The 20,860-nt window shown below is 37.8% G+C and overlaps 1 protein-coding gene across 1 annotated transcript in view; it reads right to left on the bottom strand.

Annotated features, from left to right (window-relative positions):
• The window catches only part of DPP10 (dipeptidyl peptidase like 10), a 656,594-nt gene that overhangs the window by 98,013 nt on the left and 537,721 nt on the right, over positions 1-20,860 (bottom strand). The window contains exon 8 of the mRNA XM_036320739.1: positions 3,745-3,865. Coding sequence (XP_036176632.1) covers positions 3,745-3,865 — 121 coding nt within the window. The remainder of the gene's footprint in view (positions 1-3,744; positions 3,866-20,860) is intronic.

Below are 20,860 nucleotides of genomic sequence, written 5' to 3'. Positions count from 1 at the left end.
TAACACCTTTTCCCTCTGAACTTCACTAACTCTTTAAAGTACTTTATGTTTTATTTGTTTTTCTTCCCTTAGGAATTGAATAATGCTAGAAATAAAGAAAAGGGGTGTTTAAAGGACACTTTTCAAAACTTTTCAAGACTTGACTCTAGTGACTACAGTTGGGAACAAGAGCCACACTTACAGGTTGGCCTAGTCCTAAAAAGATTAAGCCATGTCCTTAAATTTGGCATAAAAAAATCTTATTATCTTTTATGTGATTCCTTATCTAATCTTTTTTTTTTCCTATAGCATTTACAGAAGGCAAATTTCAATTTAAAAAGTAAGTGAAACTGTTATATATTACTTCTTGAGTCTCCCACACCTACTAATTCAAGTCATAATTAAGTTCTGTAAAGTAATAAAAAGGAAACTGCCACACTAGATTATCACACACATCCTGTTGAATAATGCATTCCTAGTAGAAATCACTGTTTTTTGGTGCTTTTGTTTAAGGGAAAAGAGAAGCTCTGGGTTCTGGGTGCTCTTGGCGCACTGGGCAAGCAAAGTAATAGTGGGAGATTAGGTATATGTGGGACTCTTGAAACATAGGTTGGGAAGACAGGCAAAATGTTGAGGGGAAATCAGTGATATGAATACAAGGTCCTAAAATATATGCCTAAATCCCTCTACCAAACCTTAACATTAATTTCTTTGGTAGGGTCCCTTCTCTTGGAACTAACGCAGAATTGACTTAAGTCCCTGAATAGTAGTGTTCAGAGTCTTTGGCTGAGAAAAAAGACTAGTGAAATCTGAAGGCTTAAGTGCATAATGTATGCCATCCTTTATGAAACATTTAAAAGTGCTGAACTGTGACAGGTAGAGCTGACTAGGACTACACGCTGGCTTTGAAGATACATATGCAAGTTAAAGCTCTGCCTCTCATGAGCTTTGAGGCCATGTCCAAGTTGCCTATCCTGCCCAAATCTTGTTTTCTTCAGCAAGTGATTAGATATACTAGCATTGCAAGATTAAATCACAGGGCACATCTGGAGTTTCCTACTATGCCTAGACCACAAGAGCCCAAAGGATTGAGTTTAAATTGAATGACAAAAAACTATCATTTTTCTATTTCCCCTCTGGAATGTCAGACCTACAATGTCATCACAAAAGTTTTTGTTACTTGTTTGTTCTGCCTATCCCTCAACACACTGTTCACTTTTAGCCCAACTACATAGAATTTTTATGTTCTAATTAAGAAAAAAACTAATTTGTCAGATAATGGTCTGTAATTTATCTCCTTACAATTTTCTTTAAAATGCAATACTATAAACTATATGATTTTTTCTTTAAAGGACAGAGACCCAAGTCATCTTGATCATTGGTCAAGATAGTACAATTTACATTGAGTATACCCCCAGTGGACTTGATGTTAAGGATCACAATTTGTCACATAATGTAGCATGCCAGCATGCTAGGAAGCACCAGTGTTCCCACTAAACTGCTTCTATCCTCACTGAAGTCCACTACTCCTTATGAATGCTGGCTCCCGATGTCTGTCACCACTATTTATTAGTGGCTAAACCAGAAGCCAGAGAATCATTCTTGTCTTCCATCTGCCCCATCCATTTACCACAAACATCTTTCTGCTTTACTGCTTCATCAATTTTAGTCTTCCCTCCCTCTTCCTGCCCTAACCATAGTCCAATTGGTCATTATCTCTTGATAAACACCTTGTAGCTGTTCCTTAGTTCTTGCTGCGTTCAACCCCAGCTTCACACTAGAGTCAAATGATTTATTTATATGAAACATCTAATCTTGACACTCTCTTACTTGAAAAACTCTATTAGTTTCCCTATTTTCCAGGCAAAATGTAATTAAAATTCCAGATTATTTTTATTGTCACTATCTCTTGGTTCTTGCTGACTTCCTTTTTCTTAAATTTTATGCCACATTAATAATAAGCAGATTTTCATTCCTTAGGCACTCACCATGCTATTTCACCCTATTGTGCTCTTGTAAGCTTTAAGCCTTGCTTTGGTTTTCCTTCCTAGTTTCTCCTTATGTGTTCTACTTACTGGTTCAGGCTCAGCTCAGAGGTTTTCTCCTTTAGAAAATATTTGCAAATTCCTAGGATGGGCTGAGTTCCTCTCCTTTGTTCTTTCAAAGAATCCTGTGTTCACTGTGATTTGACTACTTACCACACTACATTGATCTGGTTTCTTGATCTGTCAAGGTTTCACACAGTCCAACAATATTTTAAAGATAAAGGGCAGATCTTATCTATCTCCTTTAGATAAGCGATGGTTAGCTCTGCCTTTCTAGTTTACCAGAACTACCCAGGTTTCATATTTGTTTTCCAACGGTTTTTCAATTCACTGGGACATCCCAGGCCCTTCAAATAATTCATCTTTTTGAAATAAGAAAGCCAGACTTAGCTTCTGACACTCTCAACCAAAGAACCTTACTTATCTATTTTGGTATTACAATTTTAAAAAATTTCATAGCATAATTATGGCTATTTCCACAGTAGCTACTACTGCTCCTGGGGATAAACTGTGGCCTCTCAAATCTTTGATTATTTGAAGCTGGCATATACACAAAAATATATTATAGATATAAATATGCATGTAAACATACACATACAAATATCAACTGAAGATGGTTTGACTGTAGTTGGTGGGCACACAGTGTAATATATAGATCTTATATGCTAGAAATGTACACTTGAAGCTGATATGATCTTATTAACCAATGTCATCCCAATATATTTATTAGAAATAAATAAATATCAAGGGCTTCAACATATCTTTCTTGATAAAATAGCTCCACCCAGGAAAATGTGTCTCTTACTGTGAGGTGCTGAGAGCAGTACTTTGTTTTGTTCCCTGATGTATCTCAGACCCAGGCAAGTACTTAGAACACAGAAGTCCTTTAAAATTGTGTGCTGAAGGAGAGAATGGATGAAGAAATAAATGAGCTAAGTAATTTACTGCTTTTAAAACAGAATTAGAAATATTGACTCTGGGTAGAGAGATTACATTTGCCAATGTTGTTCCAGAAAATGTATATTCTGGGTGATACTTAGCTTTATAATTTCAAAAAAAATGGGCTACCTTAGTTTAAATCTTGACATATTTTGCCAAATCAGTTGCAGAGTCTGAAATCTAAGTATTAAACTTGAGCTTTGATTCCCAAGAAAATCACTACTTATAATGAAGCTGACAATTGGTAAATAACCAAACTAGATAGAGGTTTTCAAATCTGATTCTTTTTAATATTCTCAGTTATTATTAAACTATTAAATAGTTATCACAAATAATTCTTTAGGTAAGTTTTATTTTCCTCCTTTTACAATGGCTTTTAAAATATGACAGAATTTTAAAAGTGTTTTTTTGAGAGAGTTAAAAAATTTCAACATCTAATCCCTGTGTGCAATAGAGGTGATCATTCGCTTTCATTAGCTAAGCATTACCAAAAATAAAATATATGTATCTATTTGGCCTGAATATATATATATATATATATATATATATATATATATATATATATATCCCAAATGTGGAATCATATAAGTAGATATAAATCACAACCAGTCAAAATATGAGCACATACAAAGAAATGAAAGCATGAAGGCAATTTTGAGAGGAAATGAGGAGAAGAAATAGTGCTGTAAGTATTGTTCTGAAATTGAACAGATTTTTCTTAGAGATAGTGTATTCAAATATATCATTTGCATTCTTGTGAAACTAAATCTATTCAACTCACCTTCATACAACCAGTCAGCAATCCCATTAAAAATAATTCCTTCTTTTCCAGAAGATGTCAGTCGCAATGAACTGCTCTTTATATCAGGTTGATAGTAGATATTATTCTCAAAGATATAAATCTGGATCAGGAAACATGTAAAACAAAACCAACATATTAGGAAACCTTTTTTAAAGCTTTCGTATTATAGAACAATAGCTGAAAGCTAAGGGTTTATTTGTCAGTTTTCAATTTGTCTTTATTGAATGCATATTTTTGTATTGCTTTTAATTATTAATAGTTATTTATTTCCCTATTATATCAATATCAAACTATTATCTAGAAATAACATGATCCTCACTATTTAAAGTTTTAAACCCATATTTTCAACCACAACTTTTCATCTACTTAATAATCTCTTTCTCTTACTTTAAAATTGGTTTGGATTTGAGATAATATTTTGCATTCTCAAGAGACTGAAAACTATACCAGATACCATTTTAGTAACAGCCAACTGACTGTTTGAAAGGCGTCTTTCGTTTTACTTTTTGTGGTCAGTGAAATAATATTTACAGAATCTCTCTGATTTCTATCTAGCTCCATATACAGATCTGCTGATAAAAGGAAAGGAAGATAGAATTCCTTGAAATTGTTAAGTCAACACACTTCACTATGCCCCACTCTCTTCTGGCAATTCTTTCTCAAATAGCATAGCAGTAATAATAACCTTGTGCCTGAGATTTAGTAAAGATTTTTTTATTTAAACACATCAGAGAGTCTTCCAAAATAATATCAACAAGAACAGCCCCAATAATGTCAACTACAAATAATATCAACAAAATAATAGCAACATCAGGGTAAAATTATTTATAACCACTTTAAAATATTTTTAGTGATAAGCATTTCAAACTGCTGGCCGATGTGATAATATAACCTTCATAGAACCATGTTTCATCCACATATTGAAGGGAATAGAATACTGTCCACCATGAGCCAAATTGCTATTTTGATTGAACATTCTACTAAGAATGTGAAAGCTGGCCTAGTGCCCACGTGTTCCAGCATGCTATAGGATCATTACACAAGAACTAATACAGCAAACATCATAGCTTCTGAAATAATTATCTGATTAATTATGAGGCCCTAGATTTATAATCTTGGTATGCACAGTGATGAAAGCAATGTTAATATCCAGAATATTTTGTTGATATTCTGTTTTGATTTTGAGGATTTTGCAAGCATTTAACAGTTAGAGTATTTAGTTAATCATTCCACCACTACCTGACATTTATATTACAGGTGAGAATGTTAATAGAATAAAAAGAATTTGGCAAGTGCGAAGAATGAAATATACAACAGGGTATTTAAAAGTATGGGCTTTATAATAGGGCAGCCTAAATTTAAAATCTCAGTGACTTGGATACTTTTCTGTAGCTTTCTAAAATCTTAATCCTCTCCTTTAATAATATTTATGTCTAATTTCTAGATATCTGTTGTAGGAATAAATGAGATGATGAACATAGAACATATAGCACATGTGTCTATTACTAGAAGCAAGGCTGACCACACTCAAGATAATTTGGTTTAAAATCCTGAGCTTTATGAAGATTCCAAACTCTAAATCAAAACAAAATCTCTACAGCTTCAGACAAGGTATAAATTATCCCAAACTATTGACCAGTGCTACACGTGGTACTGATGTGAAAATTTATTAGGAGTAGTAGTGGAACAGTACCAGCAGGAAAAGAAGGAAGAGGAGAGTTATTAGCAAATAATATTTACTGCTTTTGCTTCATTTAGGAAGTTTTCAAGCAATAATAGAATATAGAAATAAGCTTATTATTGAAAGCATATGTGTCACACCTTGGCAAAAGTTTAAGACCTATATCTCAGGTGTCATAAAACTGGATGGAAGTTAATTTTAATGACGCTCACAGTCCCTCATGACAGAAAAAATATTAACTTTATCCAGCCATCAAAAGCTTAAGTTCCACATCTTTTGTAAAACTTACAAACAATATATGAAATAGTCACACAAAGTCCTCCTGACTTAGAGGGAATCTCCTCTTTGGATCTGAACCTTCTGATTAGGGTTTGTGAGTAATGACAATTCAGATCATCCACACCCAGGCTGCTCAAGCAAAGTGGCTATTATTATTAGGAGTAGGAGTGACTTAACTCAAAGTAAAATTGTTCCAAATCCTCTGCTTTCTGAAGGTAAAAACAAAAACAAACAAACAAACAAAAAAACCTCTAAGTCAAATATTAATAAAAACCTCCATGATTTCATCAGATGTATAAATTATCCAAAACCATTGACCAGTAGTTACATTTATAGTTGAAGAACAGAGTGGATGATATTCAGGACCCATAAGAAACTGACATCTGCTTCAATGTAAAAGATCCAGCAATATGGAATCAGAATTTTAATGTCATTCACTCAAAGCTGCAATACCAGAGATTGTCCAAAAGATCATTTTTCTGTGAGCAAAAATTACTCTCTGCCTTCATGAAAATGTACATTCATAATTTCCCAACCCCTTTCAATCGTCAAGGTATTTCCAAGAATTATATAGTTTCAATAACAATCACAAACTCTAAGCACTACCTTAGCAATACAAGAGCTGCAACTATTTTCAAGTTTGAGGTGAACACACTGATGAATTTAAACTAGTACTAAATGGCAATCATCAAAGGCTGCAGCTAGTTTTCAATCACATTGAAAATATGACAAACACTAATGTCATTTATCCTAATGTTGCTGATTGAGCTGTCATAATATTTTTATGTCATTAATCAATTCTTTCAGTGAGCCACCTGAACAGTATAACAAATAGAAACGGGTAGCTGTGTGACCATTTAACTCTTCAATCTATAGAGCAACCCAACTACCCAGTTTTTCAACATTAATTATTTTAATACACTTACAAAATAATTCCAAATTGGTAAAGTTACCATTAGGGGAATACTATGTGCTGAATCATGACAAGTTGAGAAATATGTAATAAGAGTTTCAAGAAATCATTCTAATAAATGTGTTAGTCAATATTGCTAATTACTAAGTGATCAGACATACAGTTATTGCAGGGTAGGATGTTTTTCAAAGTGGGTTTTCAATTTTCTGTCTTTTCTGCCCCCTGCCACAACCACCAGCAATGCTTCAATGGTGGAAAATAGGCGTGGATCAAATTCTTTCCCTACCCCTAGCCAATTGGTAATGGGCTTTAGCTAGAAATGAACCATTGGTGTTAAAGGTCATTAAGAGTTTGAGACTGAGTGACCACAGTGTAAACTAGCCTACTGTGACCGGTTCAAAAGGAGATAATACCTGATACAAACACAGCAGACTCTCCCAAACTTTTTGCCAGCTTAAAAGAAAACAAAAAAACAGCAAAATAAAACAAAAATATGACTGAATATTGAATCTCTTAACTGAAATATTACTGAAAAGCTATTCTACCCTTACTGATTTAAGTGATTTATCATGATAATTTTACATTAGAAAACTGAATTATTAAAAAATCCCCAAGCATTGTAATGATGTAAGAGAATCTGTAAAGTTACAGTGGAGTTCAGATAGTCTTTGGGTTGCCTTCTACTGTAACTTGTTTTCTGGGGGAAAAATTATAATGACTTTCCCAGATAACTCATTCTGGCAGGGATATGGTGAAAGGCATGCTTTCCTATGTTGATGGTGATAAGGATTAGCTAGTTAGCTTAATTAGGCAGATAGGAAGAGTGGGGGTGGGGGTGGGGGTGTCCAGGAGGATGGAGGCATTTCTGGCCTGAGCAATTAAAATAGCAGCCACTGTGAACAGTATAGAGTTTCCTCAAAAAACTAAAAATGAAACTCCCATTTGACCCAGTGATCCCACTTCTAGGAATATATCCCAAGATATATCCCAGGTGCCAGAGGGAAGCAGGTGCAGGCAGCAGGGGAAAGGAAAGCCTACTCTTGCATGGATTTCATGCATCAGGCCTCTAGTAGTATAGTATAGTATAGTATAGTATAGTATAGTATAGTATAGTATAGTGTAGTATAGTATAGTATAGTATAGTATAGTATAGTATAGTATAGTGTACATCATTTCCTATGTAAGCTCTAATGAGTCTGCCTTTTAAATTCTTCTCATATTTAAACACTTATTTTTATTTTTCACAATTTCTTTAAGTCAGATCTTCTATTTACTTTGCAATACTATACTATATAGATACTAGACAGTATAGTATCTAGTCTGCTATATTAATAGTTTTCAATGTGGTTAGTAGAAATGTTTCTTAGCCCTTCCCTTTGTTTAGAGCATTTAGTGGCTACCTATCCCCTAAAAACATATGATACAAACTCCTTAATCTAGTATTTAAGATTATCTATGGTATATTAGCCCCAACCTATGTCCTATTATTTTCATTATATTCCTATTTTGTAGCATCCCAATTAGAGAAGTCCTCACCATCTGAACACAAACCACAATTCACATTTTACATATTCTTGACTTACGCTTTTCACTTCATGAGTAGTTTATATAATTTTACACCGTAAACATGTGCCGTATCTCAATACATGTTTATGGCAAAGGAAACGAAAAGTATACCTTTTTTAGTGAACATTACCAATTGTCTGGCATTTTTCAAAATACTTTCAAAACATTATGTCATTTATTCCTTATTTCAATTTTATCACCCTAATGACTATCAGTATATTACTAAAAGCCATAGTGTATCATCCTACTTTACAAAATTATGTTTCCTTAATTTAACAGTATGTATCAATTCTAAGTGTTCATTTATATAATGCAAAGTAAAGCTATGAACACAACCTAAATAGTTTCATTACCTCTGACATTTTGACTTTGAATAAATCTCTGTGGGTTATTGAGCACTGCTTTCATTTACCTACAGGATCATCACTGAGATATAGAACAACTCATTCAAATCATTCATGTCACCTTTGCACCAGCACCTGACATTCTGGAGATAGAATCACTATCAGAGAACTCCCATCCTTTGACATTTGCAATTATTCATATCAGGAAGCCCTTTCAAAGAGTTCTTAATACCTTTACAGAACATTATGCATTTTCAAAGAAGTGAAATATAACACTTTGTCTTAAATTCATAATTATGTAAGTCACTTTTCGGTTCCAAAGCCCTATTATCCATACTTTAATTTCTGGAGAAAAATGGATAACAGATAAAAGTTAGCGAAGAGATAACTGAAGACCAACTCCAATCAATGAAGTGTAACAGCAGACTCTCTTGGCTACATCAATCCATAAATCTCCTTTAGAATAAAAGAAGATCTTATGATAAATAGATCATCTTGATAATTAAAGATAATAGTACAAATATTTATGAGCCTCAAGTATTAAGCTGGGATTCATAGAATCATCACATTTTTATATCATTAAAATATGTATGTACATATGTATATGTTTCAAAATGAATCCCTTTCCTCCTTTACTCCACTTTCTTTTCTTTCATTTTTCCTTTATCACCCCATTTTCTTGCCTTATTTCTTTTCTTATAGTCCTCCATCATAAAGTGAATATGTAACTGTCATCCTTTATATGCTTGGCACTGTGATATGCCTGGGGTATATAAAGTCAAAGCCTTACAATCGAATGAGATTTCTAATGCAGACACATACAAATCACTGTCGATGTGCAGGTAAAGAACAATAAAATCAATATATGAGAACATTAATTTAGGGTAAAATGTTACCACATAATATGTGTCATGGCAGTAGAACTTGAGACGAAAAATAAAAATAAAAGCAAAAATGTAGAAAAACGGGATTTCCATCAGAAAGACATGGAACCTAACCCTGGCAGTGCTCTTTTTACAATTGGGCAATGAGCTTACCTAACTTCTCTGATACTTATTGTCCTCATTTGTAAAGTGGTGGTATTAACACTCTCATGGTGGTCTACAGGATTAAAGAAACCAAAATCCAGGTTATGAATATCATCTATGTACCTGTAGATATATGCTCAAACCTATATAATAAAGAACTAATATGCTAATTAGACCAAACAGCAGAACGACCGTCCTGTGTCCACCAATGCCTGCTGGTTTTCCAGTTCTGGAGTTTCAACCTTCTCATTCATTCTGAAAACTTTCAGAAATATTTTTAATAAATTCATTTCCTCCTGAAATAAACCTAAGCCAATTCTCTGGCTTAGTTCCAGGAATCTTACTTGCTAGGTAGTATGCAACAGTTTAACCTTCAAACCCTCATAGGTAAGAAAGTCCTTCACTGTTATTTATGTTGGGAGCGAACTCGGTTAACCTCTCTTTTTTCCAGCCAGCTGTCCTCCCTCTCATCCATCCAAGGATTAGCATAAAGCATGGTGTGTATGCACTTTAGTTTCTGATGTTAAAACAATTTGTTTTTATATTTGTATTATAACTCCTTTTATTTTAATTGGGAAAAAATTTAAAGAGATTTCATAAAAGAGGGTTGGGGACACTGGAAGAAATGATCATAGGCTTATCAAAGAGTCTGTGCCTAATGCTTTCTAGTTTATAGGCATGCTGATAGGAAAACAAATTGGAAAATGCAGAAGGTGGAACCAGCCTTGGCTGTCCTCCATACACATTTTCCACACAGCTCTAGACTCTCAATTCCACTTCATGCAATTTCAAGGCATCCTTGGCCACAAATGAAGAAATATAGGCATTTTTGTTTGTTTTTTGTCTGTAATGCAGAAACATCCAAACACATTTTACTACATCTTCCAAAAATACTGGATATCATTAAAATAACCATAGAAATGTGGACTTAGTAACGAAATGTCTGTGTCAAGAATTCATTTATTTATTCTAGTTAATGTTCTCCTGAACTAAATTTAATTAAAACGATGATGAACTGAGAATAATAATCATTTAAATACAAGCATAACTTGGAATCTAGAATAAAAAAATACTTGAAATATATCCCTGTTATCTTCCCACCCCCACCCCTGTGAAATTCTTCAGAAGTGGCTATCCTTTGTGCTTCAGTAATCTGTCTGCTACAAATGGGGTAAAATTAAACCCTACTTGTGAGTATGGGTAGCTGTAACACCACCTGCTTTAATAACCTTTATCCTCAGGTGAGCATTAACAACAACGACAACAAAAAGAGTAATTTCTGATTCTTACAATTTCATGTTTGGTGTTGGCCATAGATTATTCACTGCTCCCCACAACCCCCCGCCCTTCATTCTCCTCACTTGTATTATGTCTAATAAAATGGCAAATTTAAGTCTTTCTGTCAGTGCCTTGACTCTAATATTGCCCAATTAAAGAATTATTCTATTATCCATCATTCCATAAAGAATAAGCATGGTGCGTATGCAATTTAGTCTCTGATGTTAAAACAATTTGTTTTTAAATTTGTATTGTAGCTCCATTTATTTTAAATGGAGAAAACCTTTAAAGAGATTACATAAAGGAGGGCTGAGGGAAACTGGAAGAAATTATCACATGCTTATCAAAGCGTCTGTGCCTAACTGAAAAATGCTGACGGTGGAACCAGCTTCAACATGGTGGCAGAGCAGATGGAAGGTGCACTCACCTCCTGCCAGGACCAAACTGGAATTACAACTAAAGTTAAAGAATAATCAACCTGAATAACCAATTGAAGACTGACTGAAGAGGAGTCTTTCAACCAATGATTTACAGAATAAGCCATATTGAGATTGATAGGTAAGGCAGAGACACAAAAAAGGCCGGTCCCGCTCCCATGGGCAGTGGCTGAGGTTCAGCTGCAGGGGTTCCCCCTGAGAAGAATGTGGTCTGAACCCCAAGCTGGGATGCCCAGCCTAAAGCACAGGACCCAGGAAGAGGGGTCCACGTAACATCTGGCTGTGATTAACAGTGGGGTTTCTGTCTGCCAGGGAGAGATGGAATCTACTGGAGACACATGCACCTTCTTAAAGGGCTAATGCACAAAATTTTGTTTGCAGCCATACATCGTGGGCTCTGGTGGAGGGAGGGAGGGTGGAATAGAGTCACCTGAGGAGATTCTGGTGTTTCTGGCTGGGGGGGGGGGGGGGGGGGTAGGGGGAGGACACTACCAGAATCCCTGTGCTGAGTCATTCTCTGATAAGGCAGACAACATCTTTGTACAGTGGGACATTCCACTCTGTGTGGCATCAGCCTTGGAGAAAGCAGTAGACCCACCCTCTGGACTCCTTTTGGCCCAACTCTGCATAGCTTAGTCCCTGCCTGAAAAGTCAGCAGCCTGGGTCAGTGTATAGAGATCTAGACAGACTCAGAGGGTATCAATGATTGAGTTGTCTGGCCTTGGGATGGAGGCCATGCCTTTATTTCCCTGTGAAACTGGCTGGTGCTTCCCTGTCATGAGATATCAGATAGAATCACCCGCCTGCTCCCAGCAGACCCTCCTTCCAAGCTCCAGTAGCCCCACTTGCCTGACCCTTAGGGGCTCCTCCCTACTCAGATAAGTGCAAAATATGGGACAGATTTGAGTCTTGTGGCTCTGATTTGGGAACTCCACCATCACCTTCCCTGAAGCCTGAACAGCCCCTCGATTTCACAAGAGATCTAGCCCCATTATCCCAACTCTCCCAGGAGCTCTTCGAGTCACTGAGTCTCACAGGCAGAAGCAGGCAGAGGTGATCTTGTCTGAGTGCCTGGGGACTGTTGCTGAACTGCTGCCTATACCAATGAGGGCAAAATCTGGCCATGGTGTGCATCTTGGTCCTTCCTGCATGCATCCAAGTTCAGGTGAGACAGCCACAAACTGTGGATTACTTGGAGCTCCAACAGGTTGCCAAGGGCCGGAAACAAACAGCATTTGACATTGACCTGCACCAGAGTCCCTGCGAAGAGATCTAGAACCAACGTACCCAGAGACTATCTTCAGGCAAGATCAAAGCAATATCCAATATGATTCACAAACAGCATATCCAGAAAGAGATCACATTAGGCACTAAGCCCTGCTGAGGCAAATTCTACTTTACGTGGTCAGCACCTGCACAGCAACTTGCATGCTGTGGTTGGAGATGCCTCACAGTCAGCCAGCCTGAGGGTCATTGCCACACAAGAATGGACAAATAGCAATCAATAATAAATTACAGTGAAAGGGCCCATATAACCCACACAAGGAACATGCTTAGTGCACCTGGCTCAGGTGATCAAGGAGGCTGTGAAACTGGGTCCCATAGGACACTACTATGTAAAGCCACTCCATCAAGTCTGGGAGTCATAGCAGATCTATCTAATACATAGAAATAGACACAAAGAGGTATGCAAAATACAAACATAAAGAAATAGGCTGAAAATGAATGAATAGAATTCTCCAGAAAAAGAGCTAAATAAAATGGAGGCAAGAAATTTATCATATATAAAGTTCAAAGTAATGGCTATAAGGATGCGCAAGGAAATTAGAACTACAAAAGCATGAAAAAGAAAATAGAATCTATAAAAAATGGCCTGTCAGAAAGAAAGAATACCATATCTAACATCAATAATACATTGAAGGAATAAAAAGATAATAGGATGAAGCAGAGGATCAAATAAGCAATTTGAAAGACAGGTTAGAAAAAAATAAACACACCCAATCAGAGAAGAAAAAAAATAGATTTAAAAAGAATGAGGATAATTTAAGGGACCTTTGGGACAACATGACGCATAACAAAATCCATATCATTAAGGTAACAGAGGAGAAGAGAGAGAGAAAAGGATTGAGAACTTATTTGAAGAAAATGATGGAAAAGTTCCTTAAATTGTGAAGGAAAAAGACATACAAGTCCAGGAAGTGCAGAGAGTCCCAAACAAGATGAACCCATTGAGGCCCACACCAACACAATTTGTGGAGTGGGGCATTCCACTCTGTGTGGCATCAGCCTTGGAGAAAGCAATAGACCCACCCTCTGGACTCCTTTTTGCCCAACTTAAAATGGCAAAGGTTAAAGACAAAGAGGTAATCTTGAAAGCAGCAAAAGAAAAGCTATTAGTTACCTAGAAGGAAGTTGCCATAATATTGACCACTTATTTCATGACAGAAACATTTCAGGTCATAAGAGGTTGAAATAAAATATTCAAAGTGATGAAAAACAAGGGCCTAAAACCAAGACTGCTTTACTTGGCAAAGCTGTCATACAAAATGAAAGGCGAAATAAAGAGCTTCTGCAAGAAGGAAAAGGTAAAGGAGTTTTCTAACACCAAACTAGTGCTACAAAAATTTCAAATGCCCTGCTTTAAGAAAGAAGAAGAAGAAGAAGAAGAAGAAGAAGAAGAAGAAGAAGAAGAAGAAGAAGAAGAAGGGAGGAGAAGGATGACGAGGAGGAGAAAGGAGAAGAAGAAAGGAGGAGAAAAAGGAAATGAAGAAGAACAACAACAATAGAGGCTCATAGTTAGAAGAATAAAATGGCAATAAGCATGTACCTATCAATAATCACTTTAAATGTAAATGGCTGAAATGCTCCAATCAAGAAACAGTCTAGCTAAATGGATAAGAAAGCAAGACCCAAATATGAGTTGTCTACAAGAGACAAAAATATACACATAGACTAAAAGTAAGGAGATGTAAAAATATATTTTATGCAAATGGTAATTTAAAACAAAAAGTTGGGGTAACAATACTTATGTCTGAAAAAATATACTTTAAGATAAAGACTATAGTAAGAGACAAAGAAGGAGACTACAGAATGATAAAGGGAGCAAACCAGCAAGAGGATATAACCCTTGTAAATATGTATGCACCCAACATAGGAGCAAATGTAGGAGCACCCAACATTTGTAAAGCAAATCTTGATGGACATAAAGGGAGAGATTGACAATAATACAATCATGATATGAGATTTTAACACCCCATTGACTTCAGTGGATAGATCTTCAAGGCAGAAAATCAATAAGCAATGAGTAGCCTTAAGTGACACACTAGACCAGATAGATTGAATTGATATCTTCAGAGCATTTCACCCCAAAGCTGCAGAATACATATTCTTTTCAATTTTACATGGAATATTTTCTAAGATAGACCACATGTTAGGACACAAAAAAAAAGCAATAAATTTAAGAAGATTGAAATTATATCAAACATCTTCTCTGAACATAATAGTATGAAACTTGAAACTAATCACAAGGAAAAAAATCTGTCAGACTCACAAAAACATGAAGGCTAAATAAAATGTTACTAAATAATGAATGAATGAACAATTTAACAATGAGATCAAGGAAGAAATCAAGAGATATCTTGAAATGAATGAAAATAAGAGCACAATAACCTAAAATCAATGGGACACAGTGAAAACTGTCCTAAGAGGTAAATTCCTAGCATTACAGACCTACCTCAAGAAAAAAAAAAATTTCAAATAAAAAATCTAACTTTATAATTACAAGAGCTATGAAAAGAGCAGCAAAGCCCAAAGTGAATAGAAGAAAGGAAATAATAAAGATCAGAACAAAAATGAATGAAATAGAGTCTAAAATTACAATACAAAAGATCAGTGAAACCAAGAGATGGTTCTTTGGAAAGTAAGCAAGATTGACAAACCTTTAACCAGACTCATCAATAAAAAAGAGAGGACTAAAATAAATAAAATCAGAAATGAGAGAAGTAACAACTGACACCAAAGAAAGAAGAAGAATTTTAAGAAAATATTATGAACAAGTATATGCCAACAAATTGACCGATCTGGATGAAATGGATATATTCCTAGAACAATACAATCTTCTATAACTGAATCAGGAAGAATGAATGAATCTGAATAGACAGATTGCAAGTAGTGAAATTGAAACAGTAATTTAAAAAACTCCTAACAAATAAACTTCCTGGACCAGATATCTTCACAGGTGAATTTTCCCAAACATTCAAAGAACTAACACCTATGCTTCTCAAACTATTCCAAAAAAATTCAAGAGGAGGAAAGACTCCCAAGCTAATTTTAAGAGGCTAGCATTATTCTAATTCAAAAAACAGATAAAGACACAACAATGAAAGAAAATGCATAGGCCAATACTACTGATGAACATAAATGCTAAAATCCTAAACATAATATTAACAAACCAGATGCAGCAATATGTTAAAAAGGTCGTATACTATGATCAAGTGAGATTTATTCCTGGGATGCTAGGGTGGTAAAATATCCACAAATCAGTAAACATGATGCACCATATAAACAAAATAAAGGATAAAATAATGATCATATCAATATATGAAGAAAGAGCATTTGATAAAATCTAGCACCCATTTATGACAAATGCCCAGCCAACGTTATACCCAACTAGAGGTTCAGTGCACAAAATCTGTGCATTTGTAGGGTCCCTAGAGGCTGTCGGCCAGGGCCTCCCTCCTTTCCTCTGGCTGTCCCTGCTCCCTAGTCGAACTTCCAGATGAACTCCCAGTCGAGAGGACAATTTGCATACTATGCTTTTATTATATAGGATGGGCAAAAACTACAAGGGTTTCCCTTAAGACTGGCAACAAGGAACAGGTGTCTTCTTTCACCACTCTTATTCAACAGAGTACTGGAAGTCTTAGCCATAGAAATTAGACAAGAAGAAAATAAAAGCATTCAAATTAGAAAGGAATAAATAGACCTGTTTGTATATACAGAACCCTAAAGATTACATTAAACACACACACACACACACACACACACACACACACACACACAACAAAAAACAACAACAACAAATTATTAGAACTTATAAATGAATTCACTAAAGGAGCAGGACACAATATAAATACCCAGAAATCAGTTGCAGTTTTCTACACCAATAATGAAATATCAGAAAGGAAAACTAAGAAAACAGTCACATTCACGTTGCTTCAAACATATAAAAAATAGCCTAGCTGACATAGCTCCATAGTTTAGTGTCAACCTATGAATCAGGAGGTCACAGTTCGATTCCCAATCAGGGCGATGCTGGGTTGCGGGCTCAATTCCCAGTTAGGGGTGTGCAGGAGGCAGCTAATCAATGATTTCTCTCTTCATTAATGTTTCTATCTCTCTCTCCATCTCCCTTACTCTCTGAAATCAATAAAAATATATTTAAATATGTATATATAAAATAAGATACCTAGGAATAAATTTAACCAAGGAAGTAAAGGGCCTGTACTCAGAAAATTATAAGACACTGAAGAAATGGAATGAGATACAAGTAAATGGAAGCATATAAAAGGCCCATGGATAGGAAAAATTTACATCATCAAAATGTCCATACTCCCCAAAGCAATTTAAAGATTCAACACAATTCCTATCAAGATACCAATACTCTATTTCACAGAACTAGAAGACATATTCCAAAAATTTATATGGAACCACAAAAGGACCCCAAATAGCCACATCAATTTTGAGAAAGAAGAATAAAGTTGGAGGAATCATGCTACCTTATATCAAACTACACACTAAAGCCACAGTAATCAAAACAGAATGATACTGGCATAAAAACAGACATATGGATCAATGAAACAGAATAGAAAACCCAGAAATAAAACCGTAACTTTATAAACAACTAGAGGCCCAGTGCACAAATTTGTGCATGGACGGGGTCCAGCTGGCCTGCCCCAATTGGGTGATAGGGGCCAGGCAGGCTGGGCGGAGGGGCCTCGAGAGGTTGGCCAGCCAGTCCTGCCCCTGATCAGGTTGGTTAGCTAGCCCCAGTGTGCATCATAGGGACTGGTCATACTGGTAATTGCGAGCATTCCAGTTGTTCCAGTTGCTTGGCTTTTATATATATAGACTAGAGGCCTGGTGCACAAAAATTTGTGCACTCAGGGGGGGAGCGGGGGTCCCTCAGCCAGGCCTGTGCCCTCTAGCAGTCTGGGACCCCTCGGGAGATAACGACCTGCTGGCTTAGGCCTGCTCCCAGGTGGCAGAGGGCAGGCCCAATCCCTGGTCGGGCTCAGAGCAGGGCCGATTGGGGAATTGGGTCACCTTCCCCTGTCATGCACAGAGCAGGACAGATCGGGAGGTTGCGATGCCACCCTCAGTCACTCTCAGGGTAGGGCCAATTGGGGGGTTGGGGCACCGCCCCCTGTCACACTCAAGGTAGGGTCGATGGGGAGGTTGCGGCGCCACCCTCTGTCATGCACAGAGCAGGGCCAATCAGGGGGTTGGGGAGCTCCCCCTTGTCATGCACAGAGCAGAGCCGATCAGGGTGTTCAGGAGCTCCCCCCTGTCACTCACAGAGTAGGCCGATAGGGGAGTTGGGGCACCGCCCCCTGTCACACTCAGGGCAGAGCGGATCAGGGGGTTGGGGCTCCGCCCTTTATCACCCACAAAGCAGGGCCGATCAGCGGGGGTGGGGCACCGCCCCCTGTCACACTCAGGGCAGGGCGGATCAGGGGGTTGGGGCTCTGCCCTCTATCACCCACAGAGCAGGGCCGATAAGGGGGTTGAGGCGCCGCACCCTGTCACACACAGAGCCGCAGGGCGATCAGGGGGTTGGGGAGCTCCCACCATCAGGCACAGAGCAGGCCTGATCAGGGGGTTGGGGCGCCTTGCCCTGTCACGAACAGAGCAGGGCTGATAGGGAGGTTGTGGCCCCGCCCCCTGTCACCCACAGAGCCAGAGCCGCAGGACGATCAGGGGGTTTGGGCGCTGCCCCCTCTCATGCTGATCCTGGTGCCGGGAGGCCTCCCAGCTCCGCTGATCCCGGTGATGGGAGGCATATTACCCTTTTACTATATAGGATAGAGGCCTGGTGCATGGGTGGGGGCCGGCTGGTTTGCCCTGAAGGGTGTCCTGGATCAGGGTGGGGGTCCCCACTGGGGTGCCAGGCCAGCCTGGGTGAGGGGATGATGGCTGTTTGCAGCTGGTCACACACCCTTCAGGGTGGGGTACCCACTGGGGTGCCTGGCCAGTCTGGGTGAGGGGCTGAGGGCTGTTTTCAGGCTGGCGGGTGACTGAAGCTCCCAACTGCTCCTTCTTTTCTTTTTTCTTTTTTATTCTGGGCCAGCTTTAGCTCTGGCTCCAGCTCTGAGGCCTCTGCTGCTGAAAGCAGGTATTTGGTTTGTTTCGGTTCTATAATTGAAACAATGTACAACTCCAGTTCTGAGATCCTGGCTGGCTGAAAACAGGTTTCTGGGGTTTTGTTTAGCTTCTTTATATGTTACAATGTTTCTTAAACTGCAAGCTCAGAGTCCGGCAAGGCAGGCGGGGAATGTTGGAGTCCTCCGTCACTGAAGCAAGCAAGCCTCATGTTAGCTTCAAGCTGCCTGGCTGCCGGCCGCCATCTTGGCTGGAAGTTAATTTGCATATCGCCCTGATTAGCCAATGGGAAGGGTAGCGGTCGTACGCTAATTACCATGTTTCTCTTTTATTAGATAGGATATTTGACTTTGGATGTAAAAACATACAATGGGGTATAGTCTATTCATTACTGATGTTGTGAAAACTAGACAGATGCATGCAAAAAAATGAAACTAGAACACCTTCTTACATCATACACATGAATAAACTCAAAATGTATTAAAAACTTAAATGTTAGAGTCAAAAACCATAAAACCCTAGATGTAAAGATAGACAGTAAAATCTCAGATATTTTTTGTAGCAATATTTTATCAGATATATTGCTTTGAGCAGGGGGCAGGTAAAAAGAAAAAAATACACACATGGGACTACATCAAACTAAAAAGTTTTTTTGCACAGCAAAGGAAACCCTCAACAAAATGAAAAGACAACCCACTTAATGGGAGAACATATTCGCCAACACATCCGATAAAAGCGTAATATACAAAATTTATAAGGAACTTAAGAAACTCAACACCAAAACAACAAACAATTAAGAAATGGGCAAAGGACCTGAATAGACACTTCTCCAATGAGGTTATATCAATGGCCAATAGACATATTAAAATATGCTCACCATCACTAATCATCAGAGAATTGTAAATCAAAACCACAATGAGATATCACCTCACACTTGTCGGAAAAGTGGTCATCAATAAATCAACAACCAACAAGTGTTAATGAGGATGTGGAGAAATGGAACTCTTGTGCACTGTTGGTGCAGCCACTGTAGAAGCAGTATGGAGTTATCTCAAATATTAAAAATGGACCAGCCTGTGATCCAGTGATTCCACTTCTGAGAATATATCCAAACAAACTCAAAATACTAATTCAAAAGAATATATGAACTCCTGTGTTCATTGCTGTGTTATTTACAATAGCCAATATTTGGAAGCAGCCCAACTGCCCACCAGCAGATGAGTGATAAAAAGCTGTGGTACATTTACTAATACACAATGGGATACTACTCATCTATAAAAAAGAAGGAAATCTCATCTTTTGTGACAGCTCTGATGGATCTAGAGAGTATTATGCTAAGTGAAATAAGCCAGTCAGGGAAAGATAAGTACCACGTGATCTCACTTAAATGAGCTGAGCAAAATAAACTAACAAATTGGGGACAGAATCATGTATACTGAGAATAGACTGACAGCTGTCAGATGGAAATTAGTTGGGGCTGGGTGAGAAGGATAAAGGGATAAAACAATGAAAAAAAAAGAAAAAGAAAAGAAAAGACTCATAGACATAGACAACAATATGGTGATTGCCAGAGGAGGAGGTGGGGAGAGGTAGAAAAAGGTAAAGGGAGAATAAATGGTATTGTAAGGAGACTTGACTTGATTGGTAAACAAACAATATACAGATGATGTACTGTAGAATTGTATACCTGACATCTATGTTACTCCAATAAGTTCATAAAAATAAATGAATAAATAAATTATTAATTAATAAAACAAAAGATAATAAATGCTAACCTTTTTAGGCTAAAATTTTTAGCAAAGTATACAATTTAGGACTTATGTATTAACTAGAGGCCTGGTGCACAAAATTTGTGCACTCTGAGGGGGGGGTTGTCCCTCAATCCAGCCTGCACCCTCTTTCAGTCCAGGAGCCCTTGGGGTATGTCCAACTGATGGCATTGGAGAGCCAGCCTAAGCCATCAGTCGGACATCCTTAGTGTTGTCGCAGAGGCAGGAGAGGCTCCCGCCACTGCTGCTGCTCTAGCCAGCCGTGAGCCGGGCTTCTGGCTGAGTGGCACTCCCCCTGTGGGAGAGCACTGACCACCAGGGGGCAGCTCCTGCATTGAGCAACTGCCCACTGGTGGTCAGTGCATGTCATAGTGACCAGTCATTATGTGGTTTGATCGATTTGCATATTAGCCTTTCATT

Source organism: Myotis myotis, unplaced genomic scaffold, assembly GCF_014108235.1.
Source record: "Myotis myotis isolate mMyoMyo1 unplaced genomic scaffold, mMyoMyo1.p scaffold_m19_p_8, whole genome shotgun sequence".
NCBI lineage: Eukaryota > Metazoa > Chordata > Mammalia > Chiroptera > Vespertilionidae > Myotis > Myotis myotis.
Note: the sequence above shows the minus strand (reverse complement) of the source record. Positions and strands in the feature narration are given on the sequence as shown.